General features: G+C 45.2%; 1 protein-coding gene across 2 annotated transcripts in view; it reads right to left on the bottom strand.

Annotated features, from left to right (window-relative positions):
* Positions 1-14,827: 14,827 nt before the first annotated feature.
* Positions 14,828-22,208, bottom strand: part of Myo16 (myosin XVI) — a 366,311-nt gene continuing 358,930 nt past the window's right edge. For both annotated transcript variants that reach the window (XM_052162641.1, XM_052162640.1), the window contains one exon: positions 14,828-16,116. In XM_052162641.1, coding sequence (XP_052018601.1) covers positions 15,889-16,116 — 228 coding nt within the window. In that variant the 3' untranslated portion in view covers positions 14,828-15,888. The remainder of the gene's footprint in view (positions 16,117-22,208) is intronic.

Genomic DNA, 22,208 nt, shown 5'->3' with positions numbered 1-22,208 from the left:
ATAGACGACTCAATCCTCCTCCCCAAAGGATGTCTCCCCAACAGGAACACACAGAAGGTTTAATAACTCACTGTATAAAAAAGGACAGAGAACATCCCAAGAAAATAAACAGTACCCATGTGGACTGATGTCACTGTCAGGAGGAACAGAAGTACCTGATGACTGTCTTGGACTTATAGTCATGAAGAACAGAGTCAGTGGCTGATGTAGCAGGTGGAGACACCTCATGTTTGTACAGTTGGAAGGAAGAGAAAAGGGGATGGGGGGAAGGAGGCTGTGGGCTTAGAGAGGATGAAGAAAGGAGGCAGGTGGCCACTGAATGTGAATTTAGATCTAACCAAGAGATCACTTGAGTAGATTTTTTCCTTAAGAACTAGTGTTTTGATGGGATCTTCTCCAAGCTAGGAAAGCATGATCTTCTCTTGCCTGTCTGCAGACATCCCCACATACTGCTTGTGTCCTGTTGAATGTTGGTTAGGAAGCCTGCTCCTTCATCAGACTTCTTTGCTTCCAGCAAAGCCTTGGACCCTCCGAAGTGGAGGGTACTCCGCCCTTCTAACACGTAAGCTTTGTCACCTTGTAGCCCCTTCTGAGCAGAGCGGCCAGTCTCTTCCGTATCCACAGCTGCATTCCCTGTGCTTTTCTTATGCTGGATGATCCTATGGTTGCTGTGTGCCTCATTACTTTTTTGTAAGCAGGATCAGAAAGTTGGAGGGGAAGAATGTGGGAGAGGGGGCCCCTAAAGTGCCAGCCAACCTTTCTTCCTCTGGTGCCCTGATATCGAATGCCCAGACAAAGGACAGAGACTCCATACATGGCCTTCTTAGAAATATTAATAAACTCAGGGATTCACACTACAGAACTAGGTCTTATTCCTCAACACACAACAAACGCTGCAGTGCGGGATGCTGGAGAGCCAGCCAGTGTGGTGCAGAAGAAGACAAGAGAAACCTTAAAAACGAAGGGTTTGTTTTTCAGAAAGAAGGGCACAGGCTGTGTGCTCTGTGGAGTTTTGCTTGTTTCAATCCAAGTCCATTCTTCTAAGGACCTGAGGATGCAGGGTGAAGTGGGGAGGGAGAGATCTGGTTTTTCTTTTTATTTCCTTTCTTCCTTCTTTCCTTCTTCCTTCCTCCTTTCCTTTATTACTCCATTTTTCCTCCTGTTCTTCTTTCCTTCCTTCCTTGTTTCCTTCCTTCTTCCCTTCCTCCCTCCCTTCCTTTCCTTGTTTCTTCCTCTCTTCCTTTCTTTGTTGCTCTCTCCTTTCCTTCCCTCCCTTCCTTCTATTGTTTCTTTCTCCTTGTGCACCTTTGTTTTTCTTCCTTCCTTCCTTCCTTCCTTCCTTCCTTCCTTCCTCATTGCTTTGTTCCTCTCTTCTTTCTTCCCTTCCTTTGTTTCTTCCTTTTTCTTCCTTCCTTCCTTCCTTCCTTTGTTCCTCCATTCTTTCCTCCCCTTTCCTGTTTCTCCCTTCCCTCCCTTGCCTCCCTCCCTTGCTTCCCTCCCTTCCCTCCCCTTCCTCCCTCCCCTCCCTCCATCCCTCCCCTCCCTCCATCCCTCCCCTCCCTCCCCTCCCTCCCCTCCATCCTTCCCCTCCATCCTTCCCCTCCCTCCATCCCTCCCCTCCCTCCCCTCCATCCCTCCCCTCCCTCTCCTCTCTCCCCTCCATCCTTCCCCTCCATCCCTCCCCTCCCTCCCTCTCCTCCCTCCCTCCCCTCCCTCCCTCTCCTCCCTCCCTCCCCTCCCTCCCTCGCCTCCCTCCCTTCCCTCCCTCCCGTCCTTTTGTTGTTTCTTTCTCCCTTCTCATGCTTCTTTTTCTTTTTTCCTCCCCCTTCTTTCTTCTTTTCCTTTCTTTCTTTGTCCCCCTCTCTCCTTCCATCTCTCTTCTTTCATCCTCCATACCATACTTTTTTCTTCCTTTCTTCTTTCTTGTGAATTTCCTTGTTTAGATTAACAAAGGCTTGATGGAAGTGGTGAAACCAACCTCTGCTAACTGTGCTTGCTGTGAGAAAATTTAAATACGAGTTCCCAGTAGACAGCTCAGCTCTACATGGATGAATTTCTTTGTCTGCTTCATTGTACATTTCCCCACTGGTTTTCTAAGCTAGGAATGGAAACTAACAGAGTGTTTGGGAACTCAGAGTTCTCTGGTTTCTAAGTCTCCCTGGAATCATTGGTCCTATGCCCCCCCTTATCAGTGTGAATCAGAGATGAATCGGAGTATCCACGTGCCTGGAGAATTAGAACCCAAGAGACGCAGAGTCACTGTCTCAGAAAGAAAACATCTCAGCGTGATGCAGATGCTAGAGACAGAATATTTCTGTCCCCACGTGGTTCTGGAAGCCACCCAAGTTATTAATAGCCATGGTGACAGGACTGTACATTATATTGTTTCCTCGTCGATGGAACGGAATGTCAGGCTTTGGGGACTGTGACATGGAAAGTATGTGAGTTGGCTTTGTCTCTCCCCTTTTTCCTTTTGAGGCCTTTCTGTCCTGTGTGCTTTTAAAATACCGCCTGTGGGCAAACTTTGTAGGGAATAAGAATAAACAAAAATGGCATCCTAGAGGCATACTGGTGGTGACCCACAACTCACTGAAATAAAGCAGACACACTGTGTCACCCTCCTAGGGAGTGCCCCCAACTTGGCTCCCCAGTGTTGGCCATATCTGTCCAAAACAATAAACCCAAACCTCTGGATTGAACACACTATATGGAAAGACTTAGGTTTTCCCAGGCTAGCTTCAGATTGCCATTTGATCTAAAAGAGAGCAACTTCACTGATTCCGAGATGAAGATCAGCTTGGAAAAAGCAGTATGCTGCTGCTGCTGCTCTCAGGAAGCAGACCAGCACCAGGCCAGGGAGATGGGTGCTGGGTGAGACCAGGGACGCAGACCAGCAGCAGGCCAGGGGAGATGGGTGCTGGGTGAGACCAGGGAAGCAGACCAGCAGCAGGCCAGGGGAGATGGGTGCTGGGTGAGACCAGGGAAGCAGACCAGCAGCAGGCCAGGGGAGATGGGTGCTGGGTGAGACCAGGGAAGCAGGTCAGCACCAGGCCAGGGGAGATGGGTAGCTGGGTGAGACCAGGGAAGGCTCGCACCTTCACTGGGTGTTGCTGTGTGTTTGTTCACTCAGTGGGACATCACAATATTCCTGCATCTAGCATTGGAACTGCAAAGTTTCTGCACACAGTGTCCTTTACATAGTTTCCTCTCCAATTCTGAGTCTTCCTCTTCACAGCTCACAGCAGCTTCTCACAGGCTGGGGAGGACCTATCCTTCTGCTTCTTGCTTTGACACTACTCTAGACTTCCTCTCTTGGTGCTGGGTGGGTAATTGAGGTACTTTACACTGACATCCAGGTTGTCAAGGTCTCGTGACTGGAACTCTAGCTTGCTTTTGAGAGTTGAGCCAACTACAAGCTTTCTGCTTGGTGAGTATGTACTCAGGATGGTGTAGTATGGACACCAGAGAGCTTTGGCCCTTTTCTAGTTAGTGGGCACTCTTGCAAGCATAGGGACTTTTATTTTCTTACAAAAACTTGAAGATGGGAAATTATTATTTATAAAATATCAAAATTTGGGGCAGAATAGATGGGTCAGCAGTTAAGAGTGCATATTTTTCCAGAGGACCTGAGTTTAGTTTCCAGAACCCGTATTATGTGGTTCAGAACTATCTTTGGAGATCTCTCTCTCTCTCTCTCTCTCTCTCTCACACACACACACACACAAAATTCACTTTATAGTTCTTAATCAATTTTACCTTCCAGCATACACAAATACACAAATACAGACAGATAGACAGAACACACACACACACACACACACACACACGCACAAATGGGGAATGAAGGAATATCTTACTCTTCCATCTTGAAAGGCAGAATGAAATCACCTTTTGTGCACCTAACACATTTAAAAAAGAAATTTAAACCATCAAACACTGACCTTAACAGAGTTATCTGTCTATATCTCTGTGGGCTTTAGTGTGTATTTAAAGCACATAGTAGGGCATCTGCTCAGGGCTTATCCACATACTTCTTTTATGATTCCCCTAGGTTCCTTAAATTTTCACTTTATGCCGGGCATGGTGGTGCACGCCTGTAATCCCAGCACTCGGGAGGCAGAGGCAGGTGGATTTCTGAGTTCGAGGCCAGCCTGGTCTACGGAGTGAGTTCCAGGACAGCCAGGGCTACACAGAGAAACCCTGTCTCGAGAAACCAAACCAAAAAAAATCATTTTTTAGTTCTTAATCAATTTTACCTTCCACTGTGGCCTTTTGGCCTTCTACAGAAGACATGCCTGTGGGGAGAAAGGGTGAGAGGTGTTGGCTCTCTGCTGAGCATCCCTCCTATGATCTTCATTTTTAGGAAAAGCTGTTTGACTTTGGGACGTTCCTGTGGACTGCCTTCTGCTCCTTGTACCCTGCAGGCAATGCTGACCCCATGAGGACCAGGAGGCAGGACATCTTCCAACTTCGAGTTAATTTTTATTCTCCATCCAATAAGCATCTCTCTCAGGGGTGTCAGCGGAGCCACAGACCCTTGCTTGTGTTTCTTTCTTTGTTTTAGAAATATCTGAAGGTTTTCCTTGAATGTGCTTTCTTCTTTCTCTCGCCAAATCTATGCTCTTAGTTGAGAAGAACACTGTCCCTTTTAGACTTCCTGGCTGGGACAACAGCCTTTCGGCTGTTCTGCCTTACGTTAATTATCCAATTATGATAGAAATAATGAGACTTGAGGGCTGTGCTCCAGAGATTTGCATACACTCGCCCTCTTGTCTCCAGCTCCCCCTCCCCATCTCTGTCAGTCTAGCCCAGTGTTCACTCTGAGCGGCTGCTCATGGGCTCCGGCACTCGGCTTATCATCGTGGCTGTTCTGTGAATCTCATCTTTCCCCAGGTGACATCAAACAAGAACAGGCACATGTTTGTAGTTCTTTACCAGTGGATTGTCTGAAATTACTTGTAAAAGCAAAACGCTACATCTCCCGTGGATGTTTAGAGATCCTCTGACAGTTAAATAACAAGGTTGTAACGAGACAAAATACAGGTGACTTGTATTCACAAACCCCTCCGTGTGGATCTCTCCTTTGAGCAGGTCACACAACTGCCACCTACCCCTTCATTGCTGAGCCAACTGAAGGTCATGGTCAAGGAATGGATTCACAAACTCTAACACTCAGCACAGCCTACTCAAGCCTCGTGGCAGCTCAGTGGGCTATGTTCTTCCTCCCCTTTCTTCTTCTCCTTCAGTGTAAGCCTCAGCCTTCCATCAGTGAAGATCTAGAAAAAGAAACCCCACTCCTGGCATTCTGGATTCATGCTTTGACTTTTTTTTTTTTTTAACCACACTACTCTGCTTGTTAATTTTGTGTCTCCTGCCTATGTTACTTAGTGGGATTAGATTCGTAGTCTCTAAAGTTCGCCTCTGTCTTTTCTGAATGAAATCTGTGAGTGACGATTCCTATAGGATTTCTTTTTAAATGTTTACAGGAATGCGTTCCCTTGGGTTGTGGGCATCTTGCCAGACAGTGCTGTTTCGGTGTTGATGTTCAGCGAAGGCTTCCCGCTCAAATCATGTTCTCTCTGACTGACAAGTGAAATCTATATTCGGAGGCCCATGTTTGAGGGTCAGGTGTACACCTGTGTCTAGTACCTCAGCCTTCTTGCTGACCACCTCTACCCTGTGTCAGTAGCTCCCTGCTTCTCTGGTGAGAATCTAGGCTCAAGCACAGCAGCAGAGGTCCTCCTGTGCTCATCAGTTCTTAGACTCACTCAGCTCCACTGGTTGGGACTGCATCCTCACAAGGGCATACAGTCAGAAGATTCTTCCAAAAGCCTCTGGGTTCATTTCTTTTGTTTCTTTCTTTCTTTCTTTCTTTCTTTCTTTCTTTCTTTCTTTCTTTCTTTCTTTCTTTCTTTCTTTCTTTCTTTCTTTCTTTCTTTTCTTTCTTTCTCTCTCTCTCCTTCCTTCCTTTCTTTTTTCTTTCCTTCCTTCCTGTTATCTCTCTCTCTCTCTCTCTCTCTCTCTCTCTCTCTCTCTCTCTCTCTCTCTCTCTTGTTTTTGTTTTTTTTCAAGACAGGGTTTCTCTGTATAGCCCTGGCTGTCCTAGAACTCAGTCTGTAGACCAGGCTGGCCTCGAACTCAGAAATCTGCCTGCCTCTGCCTCCCAAGTGCTGGGATTAAAGGTATGTGCCACCACCACCTGGCTGGTTCATTTCTTTCCTATCAGATCTGATCAACAATTTGATTGGGACCTCAATTCAACTGAGCCTGTTTGTTTTGAAGGTAGGGGTTTACTTTTTATAGCAACACAAGATATATGGATCACAAACTTAGACCTTGTTCTGAGCTCACGTGGTATTTGTGAACTGGTATTTATAGCTTAGTTTTTCCATTACCTCCTCTGCACTACTTTGCCCTCAGTCAAGAGGATTCTTATCTAGCTAAGAGGTCTCAGTCTCAAGTTATGCAAAGTATAAGTTCTGCTGAACTGTTAACTTGTGCCATCAAAAAGACATGTAGTGGGTTTTAAATGTAGGATTCCCTTCTTGCATCAAACTCTATCCTCCTTGCCCTTACTGATACAGGGGCCTGGCTACTCACAGATGCTCCACTGTTGCTCTAGGGGATGTAGGAGCCCAATTCATGAAACCATAGGGTCAGTAGGACTAGTCTTTCCTTGGATCGAAAATTGCTACAGGAATAGCACAATCTGAGATCACAACATGAGTTTGCAGTGAGGTGAAAGAGTAAGATATTCCTTCATTCTCTGGCCTGTATCATATGTTGAGGTTTGGTCTTTTGCTGTGCTAAGTATTGGTTGCTCTCAGAGACTACACATAGACCCAGATAAAACCATGTGGCTTTGCCCTCCCATGTTATCCCTGATTGGTGAATAAAGATGCTGACACCCAATAGCTGGGTAGAAGAGACATAGGCAGGGTTTAGGGTTCTTGGACTTGGGGTAGGAAGAGACCATGAGGAAAGAGAGGAGGGTGGAGAAAGGAGAAGACTCCATGGGATAAGATTCTTTAAATCATAGCCACGAGGGCTTGGAGTTAAGAGCCAGCACAGATATAACATGGCCAATAATATAGAGGGATTATTGGCAGGGAAATAGACATCCGCCCAGCTCTTGTGCTAATTAAGGCCTATTATAAATATTAAGGTCATGTGTGTCTTTTTTTCTGGGAACTGAATAATCAAAAGTGAGGTAGAAACCCTGGATTAAGATGAAATATTTTCAACAATAATCATGTATACATGTGACTGTGAAAGACCTGGTACTGCACATTAATTTCTGATCTCTGTTAAGGTAACATGCTTCATTTCATTAGGCAGTAACCTTATTTTTACATGACTGTCCCCAATGGGCTAGTGACAGGTCTTCAGAGGACTATCTCAGAACCTGTCAAGACCCAGATGTGTCACAGGGAACAAGTCCCATGAGCATGTTGCTTCTTGAAGGACTGATGTTTTGGGTCAGAATTTTCTGGGATACTGCAAATTTAAAGAACTATGAATTTTTAATTGACTGTATTGTGGAGAGAAGGTTGGCAGGAAGGGATGAGAAATCTGTAGCCAGAATCTAAGCAGAGAAAGCCCCTCTGTGGTAGCTGAGGGTTGTGTTGATTGGTCTGCTGTGGGCACTAGCTGTTGCAGATGGTAGCCGAGTCCCTCAGTGAGGTCTTCTTGGTAGACAAGACATTTAGAAGATGCAGTGGGGCTCATCTTCATGCCAACTCATTTTACACCTGTCTTTGTTGGCATGACCACTCCTTCTGGGAGTCCTTTGAGCGGTCTTAGGGGTAAGCAGAACAGCCAGGTGGTCTGGCACTCACAGCATACGGAGGGTGTGCTTGCACCTTGCAACGCTGGCTCTTTTAGATAAATATTCCCATGTGACTGTATTCTAAAGGTCTTTTAGTTCTCTTACCAACATCCATCTTCCAGGGATATTTCTTCTGTTCTCCAGGTTGTCCATCTGAAATGTTCTCTGTTGCCCAGGAACCTGAATATACCTAGATGCAGATATCCCCACATCTGATTGCTTTTCCCCTGGCTTGCTACCCCTGGGGGGAGCATGCAAAATTCTCTGACCCTAACCAGGATGTCAGTGACTCCAACCTTTCCTGGCTTCCACTCAGCTTATTCTGGAGGCACAGAAGAAACATGGAATAAATAATTATGCAAGACAAGCATCTGTCGAATAGTGATAAATACTACAGACCAAAGAAAGCTACACTGAAAAGGCAGGGATGTGGAGAGACATCGCAAGGCTGATAGAATAGTTAGCAGATGCTATCTTGAAAAGGTAATAGGAACTGCACTTTAGCAAAGGAGGGTCTAAAGTCAACTACTGTCCCCAGCAGCAGCTGCTTCCAGGGAGCTGCTTCCAGAACTGAGGATGCTGATGGAGATTCCTGCCATGGGAGACCCTGGTTGCCAGGTCCAAGATATAGTAATAGTAATTAGCAATTAGAATCGAGAGTTTCCAGTCTAAGAAACTATTTTAGAGGTACATTCCCTAGAGACTGTGGTGGGCCTCAGGTCAGGCAGAAATGGCTTCATGAGAAAAGAAAGAACCAGTGTCCTAGAATCAGGGAGTGGAGCTTGAAGGGTCCAGGGTCTTTGAGTTTTCTGGGTCATTAGCTTCTTCCTTTCAGCTCACTCTAGTTTGGGGGTTTCTCATCTTAAGATCTTCCTTGGTCTGCACAGTGCAGAACCGGTGAAGAGAGGATCATTTTTAGCCCAGTAGTTTTACAGCTATGAGACATTTCATAGAGTTGGGTGTGAACTAATAGTGTGAACTGAAGATAAGAACCCTAAGCTAGTTTCTCTATTTACCCTTATGATTTTCAAGAAGTTGGAAACAGCCAAACACCCTCCACTACACTGTCCTGCCTTTTGCAGTTCTTGTCTGTGACAGCTACTGAGGTCCCCAGGTAGTCTTTCCCTCAGTTTCTATTCTATTTCCCCCAAACCAGAGACTAATTTAAGGTCCATGTCTGTCACAGGATCCCATAGACTCACCAGAGCCCTCTGTTTAATGACATCAGAGACTACACTGTGTTCGTACCTAACTATTGGGTTTCTTTTCTCCACTACTTGTTAAAACTTGAATGTGCTTTTCCTCTGTATTTCTAGGAAGCTGAATTTTCTGCAGCACTGTGTGTGTTTGCCGCCTTATGGAATAGGGGAAAGGTGTAGCAGGGGTTCTTCTTTATTGGAAGATGAGGTAAGGGTGGAGAGGTCCTTGATCCATTACAGTGAGAGGCTAGAGGGCTCCTAATACCTGGCGTCTTAGTCCATTCTGGGTGCTGTAACAAAATATCGTAGACTGGGTGATGAAAACACAATATACTGCTCGCAATTCTAGAGTCCAGGATGTCCAAGGAGAAAGATGCAAGTGACTCTGCTGCTTCCTGACGGAGCTACGATGGATGCATGAAGCCTTGTCTCCGTCCTTAGAACATCGCTCGCTAACTCCATTCATGAAGGACGAACTCTCAGCAGTTGGCCATCTCCTAAAGAGTGTGAGTGCCTCTGAATGCAGTATTAGATTCCAACTTTGAAGCTGGGAGGAGTGTATTGATATTTAGACCACAGAATGGGGTGCCACCTTTGTGGTGAACTCTTGCCCACACTGTCTCTGTTGTAGAAAATGGGAGATGACTGGGATCACAAGCTCATTTCAGGCGAGCACCTGTAGAAGGGTCCAGAGCCCTATGCCTCCATGGGTAGCAGCTCTCCGTTATACATACAGCACATCCCTCTGTAGAGAGGAGAGCCCTATGCCTCCATGGGTAGCAGCTCTCCGTTATACATACAGCACATTCCTCTGTAGGGAGCTTTTCCCACTACCGTGTCCTGTTCGTCCAAAGTCCTATATAATGATTTAAGCATTAAAAAACCCACTCATCACCAGGCGGTGGTGGCACACGCCTTTAATCCCAGCACTTGGGAGGCACAGGCAGACAGATTTCTGAGTTTGAGGCCAGCCTGGTCTACAGAATGAGTTCCTGGGCAGCTAGGGCTACACGGAGAAATCCTGTCTTGAAAAAAAAAATCCCCCCAAAACAAAACACTTATTTTCAGAGATTTGGTATGGGGCAAGCTTTTGTAAGGGCTAGAGTCTATATCCTGGAATCAATCTCTCTCTCTCTCTCTCTCTCTCTCTGTCTCTCTCTCTCTCTCTCTCTCTCTCCCCCTCCCTCCCTCCTTCTCTCTTTCCCTCCCTCCATTCTTCCCTCCCTCTTTCCTTCCCTCCCTTCAAGTTATCCATTAGTTTGTTTAACCATTAATGATGGACAGATATCCTCTGTGTGCCAAGGACTATCCTGGAGTCTAGAGAAGATGGGATCTCATAAGTCCACTCAGTTTTAAGGGGATGATAGAAATTATGCTATCAGTGGGGAGGTCCTGTAGGCCTATGAGAACACTCTGAGACCTATAAGCCATGTATATCAGAATCAATACACATGCTTTAGGTGTCACAGAGAAGATTCCAGAAAACAAAATGGAAAATCAACTGGCGTTCTCCCCTCACAACAGCTGCTCGGCTCAAGAGAGTGGCATCTGCTCCCCGACAGTAAAAACTGAAGGAGCCGTGCACTCTCTAACTAGACTGTTCAGAAGTTGGTCTGATCACTGCAAGATGCTCTTACTGACATGTTCACAGAAGCCCAACATCAGGGCCCCTGTGTAGTGTGGGTCTGCTCCTCCAGCACCCATGAGCCGAGTGTCCCAGGGAGCAGGATGAGCCCACAAACAGGCTCAATACCTTCTCAGAACACAAAGGGACGAAGCTCACCAAGTACTGACTACACACGATGGATGCTCAGCCTCTTTCTGTGTTAAAATCTTAAAGATCAAAAACTCACATTGAACGTGGCATTAGTCTGTTTTTTCCTGGGGAGCTTTGGTCTTCTTTGGAATATATCAATAATCTAATTCTCTTTCATTTTTACTCCACACTCCCGGGGGTGGGGGGTGACTTTGGAGCAAGACAAGGCGGCACACATCCCAGGGGTCTGCAATGGCTAACTCAAAGGCAGTGAGGACATGGCAGGGGGCATCCCCATCACACCACAACAATGGAATGGAGGCATTACTTATTCATCTTTAATTAGTTTCCTGTAAGAAACTCCTATCGTTGTGATGTCCTGGTTCTTTGCATTTTAAAAAAAAAAAAAACCCAGATGACAAGCCACTGGTGCTGGAGCACACAGGAGTGACATTTAAGTATAAATACACTTCAAAAACCCTGGAAAGTGATCTGAGAAATTAAAACGGATGACAGATGTATGATAGGCTTCTAATAAAACTCACCCTTTGAAAATACCATCTTTAAAGTTTACAACCAGACTGGATTTTAGAGAAATTTGTTGAAACCATCACAATGGTTGCTCGCAGGGGTCTGAAGAACTTGGACAAGGAGATGCAGCTACAGAAGTGGTTCTTTCAAGGCTGAATCTTGGCTCCCACAGCTTGCAGTCTTTTAAGGAAATCAGTGTCACATACAGACACCTCACAGAGCAAGCCATTGTTCACTGTGGAATATTATGTGACAGTTATTGTTATGAAAAAGATGTAAGGAAAAGAATGAAGGTGGAGAGGGTGGGTTGAGGCTTTTGAAAGCTGTGGATTTCCCATTCTGCACCATACACCCCTGTGTGGGCCCCCTAGGAACAGTTTGAAAGATGTAATAAGTTTATGCTAAAATTTACCTGGAACACAGTTTTAATTTTCCTCCCTGGTCAATGTAAGAATGCTCTCAGTGAGAATAGGAATTGATCAAATCTGTTAACTTCTTGTTCAAGACTTAAACCAAATGTTGGTGTGATGGCATTACAGTTTAAAGTGCAGGAGAAGAATGACCTGGGCTACTGTGGGGCATCATATTTAACACCTCAGATCCTGTGTGTGTGTGTGTGTGTGTATGTGCATGTATATGTGAATGTGTGCACATGTGTGTGTGTGTGTATATATATATATATGTGTGTGTGTGTGTATGTGTGTATATACCTGTGTGTGTTGGTGTGTGGGTGCATGTGTGTCCATTTGTGTGTATGTATGTGTGTGTATATATGTGTATGTACCTGTGCATTTGTGTGTATGCATACATGTGTATGCATGCTTATTATATGTACATGTACATGCGTGTGCATTTGTGTATATATGTGTGCACATGTGTGTATGGAGGCCAGAGGTCAGCCTTTTGTGCTGTTCCTTAGTGGTACCCTCCCTTTTCCATTTTCTCCTTAGTCATGGTCTGTCACCTACATAGTCTGTTAGGCTGTCTAACCAGTGAGATCCAGGGATCTTCCTGGTTGTCTCCCTAGTACATGGGCTATAAGCATATACCACAACACCAAACTTTTTTACACAAGTCCTGGGCGCCGGAACACAGTTCCTTGTGCATGTGTGGTGAGCACATTACCTGCTGATCCGTTTCCCCAGCTCCCAACCTTTGGGCTTGTATGGACTCAGGGCTGGGTTTGATCCCCAGCTGGAGTGTGGCAGCTATTGAGTTCCGGCAGAGAGCTGGCCATTCTAAGCTAGGGAATTTATAATATATTACCTTTGCACTAACAAAGTAACTAATATTTCTATGTGAAGTCCTTTCACCAATCTTGGATTTTAATTGGTTGTTACTTTTATTGAGTAGATTTATGTAATCATAATTTTACTAAATTAGATACCACTACTCAAGAATAGTAATGAGGTATTTTTTTCCACTCTGGAAAATATGTTTTAAGTCATCTTAACCCAATATAAACATTTTGGTAGTAGTTTTTAGAGGTCCCTCATATATTTTTTTAAAAAAGCAATAGAGTAGGTAGTGTTTGAACATAGCATCATAATTTCTTACCAATTATATTGCTAAACATAAGGTTGTGGGCTTAATAATATATCATAATTCATACCTTATGGTCTGGTGGCAATTAAAATGCCATCTTTCTTTGCAACTGTGTGTAACTGAATATTGCTTGTGTAAAAATAATGGTCAGGGCTTTATTACCCAGAATGCTACCTCTGTCTACGTACTTACAATGCTAGCCTCATTACAGAGCTGTGCTTTGGTCTTTCAGTGCACACAAAGAGCTTGACTTGATCTCGGTTATTATGACTGGTAATATGTGGATATCATGGTGCTCGTGCTGCTGACCTGCCCATCTTTCCATCATGTAAATTTCATAGTCTCAGTCACACTGTGCTACTCAACAATGAATGTACAGGCCATCTCTCTCCATGGTTGGCCGAGAGGCAGTTAGCCAAACACAGACAGTCTCCCATACTGATGGAGGAGTTGGCAGTTAGTCTACAAGGGGTGGGCTTCTGGTCTCTGACGGTCCACAGGGGCCTCTGCAGAGACTAAGAGCTCACGCTTTGTGACACTCACAACGCTGTACTGGTTGAGCTTTTCATGTTGCACAGGTCTCTAAGCTGCACCTGGTTGAAGAGAAGGCAGAGTGATTTGGATCACACATGACTCATAGACCCATCTTCATAGAAAGTCTCTCTATAGTGGCCTTGTATCATAATCTCACACCGTTATATATCTGAAAGAATTCACTTTGAAGATTTTAAAGCTCTATTTAAATAAATGCAAGGAGTTGACCATGTCAGGAAATCAAGTTGGACTGCCATGTTGGAACAGGAGCAAGGAAAGGTGATATTTTGAGAGGCTCTGTTAAAACTCAGAACTGCAATTTAAATATTAATATAAGAGTGAGCACAATGATCTTATTAGTGTTTGTCTATCAGTCTTCATAGAGGCCATGAACTGAGCCTCTGCATGTTTTCCAAGTTGACACACAGCAGCTGAGACCTTAGAGTGACAGCATGAGGAAGTGGACCTTTTGGGGTTGACAAGGTCATGAGAAGAGAGACAGGACCCTGTGAAAGATACCCCAGAGGCCTTGCTGCCTCTTTCTCTTTTCCCATCACATGAGCTTATAATGAGAAGATAGTTATCTGCAAACTAACAGTTGTCCCTCACTAGACATTAGCTCTCAAGAGATCCTAGACCTTGGCCTTTCTGGTCAACAAGAACTCTGAGAATGGGCTTTCTCTAGTTCACTCCCTTTGGGAAATTCTCCAGACAGAACAAACATTTTAGTAGTAGATACCACATCAGTGCAGTCTGAGCATTACACACAGTCTGAGCAGTATTGGTACTTCATGGTCTACTCTGTGGTATGGGGAGCCATTCAAGGTTCTAATTCAGCCCAGATTATTGATATTTGCAATATATAAGGACTGGTGGAGGCCAAAGAAGTTTTGTGTCAGAAAGGAGCTAACTCTGCCATAGCCTGTGGGCTGGATTCAGAGAGACACGAGTCTGGATGGACCTGGCTAGGAGCAAGCCAAGCACCTCCTTGATGTCAGGAGGGCAATGTAGTTAGCTGTGATGTTTCATTCTTCCTGTTGTGATATCCTGGAGGGGCCATGGTCCCCACGTAAGCTAATTCTTAGATATAACAAGTCACTTCTCCTTGGGCATTCCTTTCAACTGGAAGCCACCAACTTAGAGCCCTCATAGCAACCACTTCCTGTACTGCAGAGTCAGCTGTATCCAGAGCCTCCAACAAGGCTGGGATGGTCAATTCTAGGCTGCTTGCTATGCCTTGATTGCTAGATTTTTTTTTAATACAGTGCACAATCTTTGTACTAGCAGGCGTCTCTTAAAACTTACAAATGGCTATAAAGGAATATAAAGGAAGGCTGGGTGAAGGTTCTCTGTTGCTTCCCCATAGCTGATCAGGAGACAAGAATTCCCAGCAGACAGCACTGACCGCAAATGACTGAAACAGAATACGGTTGCACCCTTTTATTGGCACAGAAGCCCTGAAATGGCAGAAATGAATGAACAGGTCCAAGGGGCGGAGGGAGGTGGCAAACGGCTGGTGGAGCCACTGCTCAGAACTCATGGACAGTGGGCATAAAGACATGGAAAAGCAAGGCCGTCACATACACGACAGCCAGTCAGGTACACAGCAAGGGAGTCATGCAGTGTTTCTAGGGAGGGCAGCATACTGCTCTGCCCGTGAGATTCAGCCTGCTTATCAGTACTGTTGAAAGTCCTGTATCACCAGCAAAGAACTTGAAGCCATATGTTTTGAACCATAAACATCCTGCCATCTACACCAAGCTGAGGGGTTGGGTGGGGACAAAGCTTAACCAACGAATGCCAAAGCCACACGTACCCAAGGGGGATGCAGGGTGCAGGTAAGAGTGGACAGGCATGACACATAAACCCTACTTCTCAACCAGCATTGCTGTAGGCATTTGTCAACGCCAAGGCAATGCACAGTCCCCAGGACTTGAGGAACTCTGGGTTAAAAATAAGTATGTAGAATTTAAAAAAAAAATTCCTAGAAATGGTCTTTTAAAATCTGTATTTTAAAGAAAGGGAACACACCAGTTGCATAACGTTATAAAATACGGTAATAAACATGTAAAATGGCTGTCCAGTTTGTAATTCTAATGACAGACAACTACAAAGAAATGAAACATACGTCCTATGTGCTGCACCATATGACAGCCACTGATGCAGTAGTGGCCACTGTGGGGTGTAGTAGAAACAGCTACCTGGAGGACCTCCCCCAACTGTTCTGACCTCTGAACTCAGCCACATGGCTCCTTGCCTCTGGCTCTATGGGGGCAGAATGGCCCTAAAATTCAGTGTGCTATAAGAAATGGAGAAGGAACCAGTGAGCACACACAGACCCACACACACAGGAGGTCTTGGGTAATCATCGTTAGTGTCCTGTGCTTTTGTGGAGATGCCTGGAGAGGAGACCTCAGACATCCAAAGGCAGCCTCGTGCAGAAGCAGCCTGCAGGCACTAGACAGCTCAGACATGTGCCCACAGTGCAGGCTGTCTCAGATGCTGCTGTCCCAGAGTTGGGAAGGCAGCCTGGTGCAGGAGCCCCCCTCAGGCTTCTTTAGGAGTGTCGGTTTCTTGCAGGGCGGTGGTGGAGGTGCACGGGGCTCTGGGTGCTGCAGGGATTCCTGCCAGCCTTCTCTGGCCTCACAGAGCTTCCTCCTCCAGTCCAGCAGCTCCTGCAGCGCTACGCTTTCATTCTCAGAGAGCCTCAGCTGGTGGATAACCTGCAGTGGAAAAGAAGAAGCAAGGTAGCTACAGATGTGGTGACCCAGCTGAGCTAGGAAGAACGTCAGCACTGGGGGGAAGGGCAGGCTGGGGTACAGAGTCAGCCAAACCTTCATCTGCAGGACCCCTAGAAACAATATAGATCCAGGGAGTGAGAAATGACCTCTTGCAGATGGTGACACTGCCATCAAGAGGTTCACAAAGTAGTTTGCACATACCACACCTCCCAATGGGCACAAGAGTAAGTAGCATCAACCTGCCCCGCCTTTCCTGAGTTTACAAACACTCCTGTGGCAGCTTGTACTTTCTCTTGATTTAATTACTCTCTAAATGGATTTGCTGCTAGAAAAACAAGTCTTCTCATGCTTTATCCCAATGCAGGAACTGCTTATCCATTAACACATACATTAAACAGGAATATCAGGATGATGTAGCCCACTTCAATCACATACTCTAGCCTAAGGACAGACCCTCCTACCATGGTCCCCTATCCCCTCACCCCCAGAACAGTTGCTAGAACTGGTCCGTACTGATATCAAAACAGTTCCCAAGCACAGGGGCAATAAGAGACAGACTCTAACATGCTGTCTACTGGAGGAAGGTTAGCTGTGTCTGAGAACACACTTGCCACCTGTTATGGTGTCTAGCCACACTATCCACATGAGGACAATGGAGCAGAGATATTTGTCTAGGTGCTGTGTACTTTCTCAGACAGTGCGCCTTCAAACACAGGCATGGGCCCAGCTTTTGCTGGACAGCACCTGACATGCAATTGTATTAGCTGCTTCTACTTCATTTACAATGGTTCCTGAAAACTGACCCTTGGCTGCCTAGTTTATTTCAGCCTGGGCACAATGGGGTGAAAGGTTACCTTGTTAGGGGTACTCCTCCCCCTTTTGCCAGCAGCTGAAACTCTATTATGCAGACCATTTACAGGCACCATTTTCTGGCTATTCTAACATGAAAAAAATTCTTTTTTTTTTTTTTTTTTAAAAAGAATGAGATTCTAGAAGCCAGAAAGGGAGTGCCAGGGGACAAGAGAGAAAAACCTAGAAGATGGTTCTCTCGTCTCCTGGGACCTGAATGCCTGGCTGCAACAGCACCTCTTCCATTCTACCATGACTTTTGATTAAATGAGAGAACAGAGCTCTGTAGGACACGTACTGTGGCTCTTCCACGGGGAATGGTAGCAAGAAAGAAGAGCCTTGCCAGCAGTCCTGGGCCAAGTCTGAATCTACACCTGAGTGGGCTGTAGCTGTCTTTAGACACACCAAAAGAGAGAGGGCATCAGATCTTATTACGGATGGTTGTGAGCCACCATGTGGTTGCTGGGATTTGAACTCAGGACCTTTAGAAGAGGTTCAGATCTGTGTTCAGAGTCTCTATATACAGCATGGGGGTCCTCATTAGCAAAAGGAATTTTCTATCCATGTGAACAAGTCATCAGAGCAGTAGCACCTCAGCGTGGACATCTCTGCCCCCCCCCCCCCCCCCCCCCGTCAACTCGTCCATCCCTCCTCAACCTCAAGGCTTCCATAGAAAAGGTCTCCAAAGCAGGATGGCTCCTGCACAGGAGGCAATTCTGCAGACTGCTTCTAGCCACTATGGAATGAACCAGGAAAGCAGGGCCCTGGGAGTACATAGAATTTATTCAGCTAGTGGGTGCTGTGGAGGGCTGGTAAGCGGAGGCAACTTTCTGTGATCCAGGCTTCTCCGACAAGTTCTACAAAGTCAGTGCTATTATTTTGTGGATGAGGCAGCCGAGGCACAGAAAAGTTCATTTTGCCCAACAGCACGGAGAGAAGGTGATGTCGGAGCCTGTGTTCTTAGCTATGGCTTTGTTCAGTTTGTCACCAAACTTCTGTCTAGGTACTCATTTAAGCTAGAGTCAGGGTCTCCTATTACTAAGTGTGTGACATCGATGTGATTCTTCATGCGTGGACACCCCCTGCTTCCGGCTGCTAATATGAGATCCCACTGAGGCCAGTCTCCTGTGTTCTGTATCTGCTCACATAGAGCATACAGCAAGGGGGCCAGGAGAAACATTTTTCAAGAGAGTGACCACTGGTAGTTCCTCCACTAGCTCACGTGGATGATCCCAAACTCCTGCATGCATTCAGGCAGCACTAACTGGACTTAGTGGCTTCAACCAACCAACCAACCAACCAACCAACCAAACAAACAAACAAACAAACAAAACATTTAGAAGGACATGAAGTTAGGGAGCGATGTGATAGGGATTCTGGATCCTCAGAGGAGCTGGAGGACAGGAAAAAGGGTTGGATATAATCAAGATACATTGTATGAAAATTTCAAAGAATAAATGCAAAACTAAAGGAAGAATGTGCTGATATCCAAAGGACCTAGGATGAGAGCAGACACTGACTTCTTAACAGAAATACTGGAAGTGGAGAGCAAAGAGACATGAATGGAATTACTGAGAGCAAACCTAGCGCTCTGTCTGACAGAGCCAGCTTTCAAAACGCAGAGCAAAATAAAGACGTTGCAGAAACAAAAAGGGTCCTCAGATATTGTACATCAACAGAGACACAACAGGAACGTTTTCCTTTATATAGGAAGACGTGAGAGTGGTCTCAGATGGGAAAAAAAAAGTAAAATTTAAGGTTCAGGAACACTGTAATTAGCAAGACTACAGGTAAACATCAATTAGGAGCTTGGAAAGTCTCCTAGACTGTAAGTCTCACACAAAACACACATGGCTGCTAACAGTAACTGCGCAAGCTGGAGAGATTAAGGAAAGGCTAAAACCTGAGTTCTAGAAATATCAGGAAAAGTGATAGAAGTAATAAAATATGCTAGAATGTAATGAGTCAAGCACGCATGTCCCACCCTAGCCAAACCACTAAAGGAACAGAAACAATGTTTAAGCTAGGAATTAAAGCAACAGAAAGTGAAGAGCAAACACTCAGCTAAACTGAAGAAAGCCAGGTGAGACAAGAGTAACAGACTCCTTAACAAAGAGTCAAATTCTAAACCCAGACAAAAGAACCCAAGTCTCTACTCAGCAGATGGCACCGGGCTCCCCACTGGCTGTGCCCTCCTCTCTGCGGCAGGCACAAACACCCATCTACATTTCCACTACAGCACGGACTCTTTGCAGCATTTTCCAGGACAACCAGAGATTCCAGATGCAACCCTCCATTAAATCTTCCGAAAAGTGCAGCTTTGAAGTCGGCATCACATTGACCTGAGCCCAGAGGTGCCTGTCTCCAAGGAGATTGACTCTAGGAAGCTGCCGGTCCATGAGACTTAGCAGGGAATTTGACAGAAAACATCTCAAATCTCAAATGGTGTCCTCTCGTGTGTGTGTGTGTGTGTGTGTGTGTGTGTGTGTGTGTGTGTGAGATACCATCTTCTTTGTTTTTCAAAGCAGAGTCTCTCACTTGTCAGGAGTGCCCCCAAGAAGGCTAGGCAAACAGCTGCATGTATTCAATTGTATCTGTATTCCCAGAGCCTGGATTTACAAGCAGGTACCATCTGTATAAGATTTTTGTTTGTTTGTTTGTTTATGGGTTTTTGTTTTTTGTTGTTTTCCTTTTGTTTTTTGTACGTTCTGGTGTTTGAACTCAGCTCTTTATGTTTCCACAGTTGATGCTTTGCTGACTGAATGATCTCCCCTGCACTTCCTTTCCTTTTTGGAAAAACAAAAGCAAAACCAAATCAAATCCCCCTCCCCCCCAAAAAACCCCTCAAAACTTTGCTCTCTTTTGAAAGCTTTGCAGTATTTACTAGAAATACTCAAATTCCCAAGTACGATATAAAATGTGAATCTTATGCACACAAGCCATTAGCAAGCCCTCTTAATGAGGGTGTCGTAGGCTTGAAATGCTGAGGGCGTCCAGAGGAATGGAATCAACCAGCAAAGAGCTTTCCGTGGTTCCCAAATAAGTGGAACTCTGACTGATGATTTCGATAATCAACTTGAGCTCAGAATAAACCCTTTCTTTGGAGAATACCACAGAACATCCCTCAGATTCTATTTTAGAGATTGGTCCCGATTAAGGGAAATTTATTAGGCATAAAAGGAGAACTGATGGACTTGCATAAAGGGATGCCAGAATCCCAGCATTGTTGTTCTCCATTAAAATATAAGCATGTGCATAGGTGTGTCTACAAGGACGGTAGACATTCTACATCTTTGATGGAGAGGGATTTTAAGTTTGTGATTTTCAGAGGCTTGTCCAAAAAGGAAAACACTATGGAGCTAATAGCATTTAATTTGCTTCATTTAGATCTATTAAATTTATTAGATTGCGAAACTCAAGCATCATGGTCTCAGAGGTGATAAAAAGGGCTTGGGTATCTCTGAACAACAAGCCAGTAAACATTATGATACTCCAGTGGGTCCAGGACAGTGTAAACAAGAAGCATGTCAAATACCACATAGCATTGTAAGAAATACCTGCACCAGTCTCTGTCCTCCTTTGTGGTCTTATGATATATTGATAACAATAAAATCCACATCAATTCTTTGATTGTCTTTTGATATTTCCCAAATAAATCAAATGTTATCATTAAGAGGAGAAGCTTGTTTTGGTAACGAAATGATCATTTTGCTTCTGAAAGGGAATCATTTCATTTTAGAGAAGGAAAAAAATCACAGGAGGTCAGGGGAACTACCACATCTCAGCTCAGGATCAGCTAGCTGGCTTCACACCAGGTGGAATTCACCCATCTATAAGGCAGATCTCACCCTCCTTCATCTTCTCTTTGGAAGGTTGCACAGAAGAGTCAGTATTTATAGACAGGAGGCAATTATTATACCAAGGCATAGAAGGCACTCCAATTAAACTTTTGGAGCCCATGGATTAGTCCTCTGGTCTACAACACAATATATGTCCTGATTTAAGGAGATGCCGTGGATGCCTTTCTGTGATGCCCACAGTGTAGACAGAGCAGCTAGGGAAGAAAAATCTGTTTTACTGTCATTCCAGTTTTTAACCATTTGCGCGTTTTGAAAGGGGATAATCAGCTCAACAACAGGAAAGGGGAGATAACACAGACTGAAGCCAAGACCCTGAACTTCATCCTTTACAGGATCTTGAAGACATGACGGATCTGGAACTGGCACTGAGAGGGGGAGGGGAGGAGGAGAGAAAAGAGCCCAAGAGGGCAAGAGAGAAGCTGAGAGTGAGAGAATAAGAGATGAAAGAGAGAGAGGAGGGGCGGAGCAGCCTCTTTTATAGTAGGCCAGGCCTACCTGGCTGTTGCCAGGTAACTGTGGGGCGGGGCATACCTGGCTGTTGCCAGGTAACTGTGGGGTGGAGCTTAGACAGAATCCTGACAGCTTGGGCTGAAGGTCTGCCCTGCGGAGAGCAAGGCTGGGTTAGATGTTCAGTGTGGCTCTAGAGCCTGGCCATAGAATAGCTCACAATCATTCACCGGTAAGAACCAGGCAAGGGGTGGGTGACTGACATGTGAGAACAGGCACGAACGAGGAGCAGCTGTGGAGTCTTCATATTGACTTGATGACGTCTTCTAGAATTGCTGAAGGAATCCTGATGCCCAAACCAAATAACATCTGATGAGAGAGTTTCTCTCAGTGAATGGCCCTGAGCCTACACCCCAACCCCCGCGTGCCCCGCTCTGTGATGAAAGAGAATTCTCCAGATGCTGAGCCGTGCTGGAGCCACAGTGTGAGTGATTTAGGTGCAGTTGTTTACGACAGTCCCAGATGTGATTTAAAAGCAAGGAGAGCAGTACAGGCAGAGGCTGAGAGCAGTTTACATGTTTTAATTTTAGGTGTCAAATAAAATACTGTAACCATATAAGCATATTGTTATGAGCAATTTAAGCAACTTTTAAAGAGAAGCATTTCATTTTTTGATGTGTGTGAGTGTTTCGTCTGCGTGCATGTCTGTGTTCCACCTGTATATCTGGTGCCTGCCTGAGTCAGAATCCCATGGAACTAGAGTTACAGGCAATTGTGAGCTATCAAGGGAATGCTGGGAACTGAACCTGGGTCTTCTGTAAGAGCAGCAAGGTCTCATAAAAGTTGAGCTGAGCTTTCTCTCCAGCCCTTTTGAACAACTCTTAAACATAGTGGTTCTGAAATAGTGATGAGGGCTTA

The sequence above is a fragment of the Apodemus sylvaticus genome, chromosome 18 (genome assembly GCF_947179515.1).
Source record: "Apodemus sylvaticus chromosome 18, mApoSyl1.1, whole genome shotgun sequence".
NCBI lineage: Eukaryota > Metazoa > Chordata > Mammalia > Rodentia > Muridae > Apodemus > Apodemus sylvaticus.
Note: the sequence above shows the minus strand (reverse complement) of the source record. Positions and strands in the feature narration are given on the sequence as shown.